The sequence below is a fragment of the Ricinus communis genome, chromosome 10, assembly GCF_019578655.1.
Source record: "Ricinus communis isolate WT05 ecotype wild-type chromosome 10, ASM1957865v1, whole genome shotgun sequence".
In the NCBI taxonomy this organism is placed as follows: Eukaryota; Viridiplantae; Streptophyta; class Magnoliopsida; order Malpighiales; family Euphorbiaceae; genus Ricinus; species Ricinus communis.
In genome coordinates, this window is record NC_063265.1 from 11,113,076 (window position 1) to 11,117,875 (window position 4,800).

The window sequence follows — 4,800 nt, forward strand, 5'->3', positions numbered from 1 at the left end:
TATAGATATCTGGGTCCATAATCTCATATCCATATTAGTGCATGTATCTGAATTCATAATATAATTTACTGGCGTTGTGAATACGCAGGAATAATCGATTGGGTTATACTTGAAAATTATTAAAAAAATAATCACATTGAATTGATTTTTGCTTGCTTGTTATCGGCAACAACGTATGCAGCAGGAAATTCACCAATTACTTGGTATTTTCTTCTCCAGTTCTTCCGTAGTCTGCATGCAAGGATTAAAACAAGTTCCAAGGCCCTCGAGACTCCTGTGTCTTCGCTAGAAGAGTGAATGAAAACTGATCAGAAATGGGTTTAGAAAGGAGAAAGACAGATTAACAAAGAAAATAAATCCCAATGAAAGCAGGGACGTTATTAGTAATTCTTTTTTACTTTCATAAATTACCCGTGAATAGATGAGGAAAGTTTAACGACTCTTTACTTGCAGGAAACTACGGGGTAATTGCATGCTTTAAAAGAGAAGCTACAGTGAACTTTCTGCATGATCGCTGTTTCCTTCCTCTTTATATAGAGTCTCTTGGACATGAACCCTATTTCTTCAATAATTCATTTGTTTTCAAGATCGTTTTTTCCTTGGTCACTATGGCTTTCAGGGCACGAAAACCGAACCAGAAAACCATACTTAATTCAGAACATCTCTTCTCAGCCAATAGCAACCAACGAAGGTGGCGGATGGCTTTCACAGCCATATCTTTTACAAGGCTTCTTGTTTCCTTATCAAAAAAAACTCTTGATGAGCAAACCAAGCTCTTGCGTTCCCTTCCTTATGTTGCTATCCAGGTGAACGAAGATACCCCACGTGTGGAACATGTAGCTTTTATCAGTATTGATCACAAAGCACTCAGCCAGATGGTAAAAGAGAAGACATACGACTCCTTGAACCAACTAGGAGGAATCATGCAAGTTGCTGCACTTCTTCAATGTGATGTGAAGGAGGGTATCAATGGCAGTGAAGCTGATCTTGCACGTAGAAAAGAAGCTTTCGGTGCAAATAGGTACAATAAGCCGCCTGCCAAAAGTTTTCTCAGCTTTGTCCTTGAAGCACTCAAGGACACGACCATTATCATTCTTTTGGTCTGTGCTATCTTGTCTCTCAGCTTTGGCATGAAACAGCATGGCCCAAAAGATGGCTGGTATGATGGAGGTAGCATTATTGTTGCTATTTTTCTTGTTGTTGTTGTCTCAGCTGTGAGCAACTTTAAGCAAGCCAGGCAATTTGTAAAGCTTTCTGATGAAACTTGCAACATAAAGGTGCAAGTGGTGAGAGATGGCAGGCACCAGAATATATCTATTTTTGATGTTGTGGTGGGTGATGTTGTGTCTCTAAAGATTGGGGATCAAATACCAGCTGATGGGTTGTTCTTGGATGGTTATTCTTTGAAGATTGATGAATCTAGCATGACTGGTGAAAGCGATCACGTCGAGGTAAATGATAGCAGAAATCCATTTCTGCTTTGTGGAACAAAAGTGACTGATGGCTTCGGATCCATGCTTGTTACATCTGTGGGCATGAATACAGCCTGGGGTGAGATGATGAGTTCTATAAGCCGGAATTTAGATGAGGAGACCCCATTGCAAGCGCGCCTCAACAAACTGACATCTTACATTGGCAAAGCTGGACTGGCAGTGGCTTTACTCGTTCTTGCTGTTATGACAATTCGTTACTTCACAGGAAACACCACAGATGAATATGGACATAGAGAATATAATGGAAGCAAGACAAAGGTCAACAATGTGCTGAATTCAGTTGTGGAGATTATTGCAGCGGCGGTGACTATTGTGGTGGTAGCAATTCCCGAAGGTCTGCCTCTGGCTGTAACTCTAACTCTTGCTTACTCCATGAAGAGAATGATGAATGATAATGCACTGGTGCGTCAACTCTCTGCATGTGAAACAATGGGTTCAGCCACAATGATCTGCACTGACAAAACAGGCACTCTCACTTTGAATCAGATGAAAGTTGTAGAGTTTTGGCTTGGAAAAGACCTAATTGAGGATGATATTTCAATGGAAATGGAACCGAAGGTCTCTCTATTACTAGAAGAAGGGGTTGCTTTAAATACAACAGCCATCATTGACAAATCACAATCTACTTCTATACCTGAGATTTCTGGTAGTCCAACTGAGAAGGCGATATTATCTTGGGCTGCCCTAGATTTGGGAATGAATATCAATGAAACAAAGAGAAAGTGTGAGATAATAAATGTAGAAACCTTCAATTCCGAGAGAAAAAGAAGTGGGGTAATGATGAGGAAAAACAATGAGAAAGCAATTCACACACACTGGAAGGGAGCTGCTGAGATGATAGTAGCAATGTGTTCAACCTATTACGTTAGAAGTGGAGAACTAGTAGACATGAATGAGGAAGAAAGAAAGCAATTTAAGGATATAATACATAGTATGGGCGCCAAAAGCCTGCGATGCATTGCCTTTGCGCACAGAAAGGTTGCCGAACAAAACGGGCAAGTCTCTAGAATGCTTGATGAAACTGAATGTACCTTACTGGGGCTTGTGGGATTGAAGGACCCATGTAGACCAGGGGTTAGAGCAGCTGTAGAATCATGTAAGAAAGCAGAAGTTAATGTTAAAATGATCACTGGTGACAATCCTGACACCGCAAGAGCTATAGCTATTGAATGTGGAATTCTCAATCCGGCAGAGGATGTGGATTACAAAGCAGTAGTAGAAGGTGTTGAATTCAGGAACTACTCATCTGAAGAGAGAATGGCAAGAATTGATGATATCCGAGTAATGGCAAGATCATCTCCTTTTGACAAGCTTCTCATGGTACAGTGCCTGAAGGAGAAAGGTCATGTTGTAGCAGTTACTGGCGATGGCACAAATGATGCCCCGGCACTTAGGGAAGCAGACATTGGGCTTTCCATGGGAATTCAAGGAACAGAGGTGGCAAAAGAAAGCTCAGACATTATCATCTTGGATGATAATTTTACCTCTGTGGTGACAGTTTTGAAGTGGGGAAGGTGTGTCTACAACAACATTCAGAAGTTCATTCAGTTTCAGCTTACAGTCAATATTGCTGCCCTTGCCATCAACTTTGTTGCAGCTATTTCCTCTGGTAAAGTCCCCCTGACTGCAGTTCAGCTACTGTGGGTGAACCTCATTATGGACACCATGGGAGCCCTAGCATTGGCCACTGAGCAGCCCACCAATGACCTTATGACAAAGCCACCTGCAGGTAGAGCTGAGCCACTTATAACCAATATCATGTGGAGGAATCTTATCCCTCAGGCTATGTATCAGGTAGCCATCTTACTGATTCTACAATTTGAAGGTAAAACCATCTTTGGTGTGAATGAGAGTGTCAATAATACAATCATCTTCAACACCTTTGTCCTCTGTCAAGTATTTAATGAATTCAATGCGAGGAAGCTGGAGAAGAGGAACATATTTGAAGGGATACATAGGAACAAGTTATTCCTAGTGATAATTGGAATTACCATAGTTCTTCAAGTGGTCATGGTGGAGCTTCTGAAGCGGTTCGCCAGTACCGAGAGGCTGAACTGGGGCCAATGGGGGGCTTGCATTGGCATTGCAGCTGTATCTTGGCCAATTGGTTGTGTTGTGAAGTGCATTCCAGTGTACAGAAAGCAGTGTCCAAGCAAAGAGCTTCTGGATCCTGAAAATGCAGTCACTGATCAGTAATAATAAATAGACATATTTAGCCTTCTCAATGATCAGGCAAAGATTAATTTCTTTTTTTTTTTCCTAAATGCATGCAGCAGACTAGCAGTTGATACTGTTTGCAGTTTCTTCTAGGGAAAATCCAGATCCAAATATTGTAATGTTCTACTTAATGAAAGCAAAACTTATCATGTTTTTAGTCTTTCTATGCTTCTTTTGCTTTCATCTTTTGCTGCTTCGGGTTCCTATATAATGTGACACATAAATATGACTGCATATAAAAATTCCAACTCCAGGAAATCACACATAAACTAGACAATTTTCCAATGGAAACTATGTTGTTTGGAAGAAAAATTAACATAATGTTGTGCACAGTCCAAAAGGTGGTTTATAAATGTTTTTTCAATGGCCAAAGCCATAGTTTGGTTCAGGTTTGAAGAGTTAATACAGCCATGAGACTTATTGCAGCTATTTATAGTGGCTCAACTTGTTTCTTCTGACAATCACTTAAAAAGCAGATCTACAGAAACTAGAGAAGCAGTGCTCTGTCCAAGATCCTGAGGAAGGTGGTTTGTCTGTCTTCTTTTGATGGCAAATGCATAGTTTTATTCAGGTTAGAAGAGTATATATAGCCATAGGACTTATTTTGTTTCTTCTAAAATCACTCCAAAAAGCCACTTAAGATACAATAAAGCATGAAGATCCCAAAGAAAAATCTTATGATGGATCTAGACATAACTATTTTATTCCCTTTACGTGGCTTAAAAGCATAGTAAAAATCAAGGACTTCAAAGTTTTTGAAGTTACTTTAAAACATGCCAATACTTTATTAACAAGTACATAATGAAATAAGCTACACAATTTTAAAGTAAAATAGGTCAACTTGCAGCTTCAACCTTATTATTCCATGTTCTAAAGTTTACCTCATTCAAGCTGTAGACTGTAGTCGTCAAGAAAATAAACAAACTAAAATCCTCATCATGCACACTCCTAGAAAATTCTGACTGCACTAGAATGGCTAGGTTAACTAAATAGTTAGAATGACTGCATTAACCACACCTTTTCATATAGGTCGAAAGTGAGGTCAGGCATAGGGATAGGCCCTCCTACTGTAGGAATTTGGATGACACTA

At 39.9% G+C, this 4,800-nt stretch overlaps 1 protein-coding gene across 1 annotated transcript; it reads left to right on the forward strand.

Annotated features, from left to right (window-relative positions):
* The first annotated feature begins 396 nt into the window (after window positions 1-396).
* Window positions 397-3,874, forward strand: LOC8289339 (calcium-transporting ATPase 12, plasma membrane-type). Its single transcript, XM_002512168.3, has one exon. It carries the CDS (start codon window positions 609-611, stop codon window positions 3,687-3,689), a length of 3,081 nt encoding a protein of 1,026 aa, XP_002512214.2. The 5' UTR covers window positions 397-608; the 3' UTR covers window positions 3,690-3,874.
* Window positions 3,875-4,800: the final 926 nt, after the last annotated feature.

Bases quoted from the DNA above. Each gene is read 5' to 3' on its own strand.
- LOC8289339 (XM_002512168.3), top strand. From the start codon at position 609: ATGGCTTTCAGGGCACGAAAACCGAACCAGAAAACCATACTTAATTCA.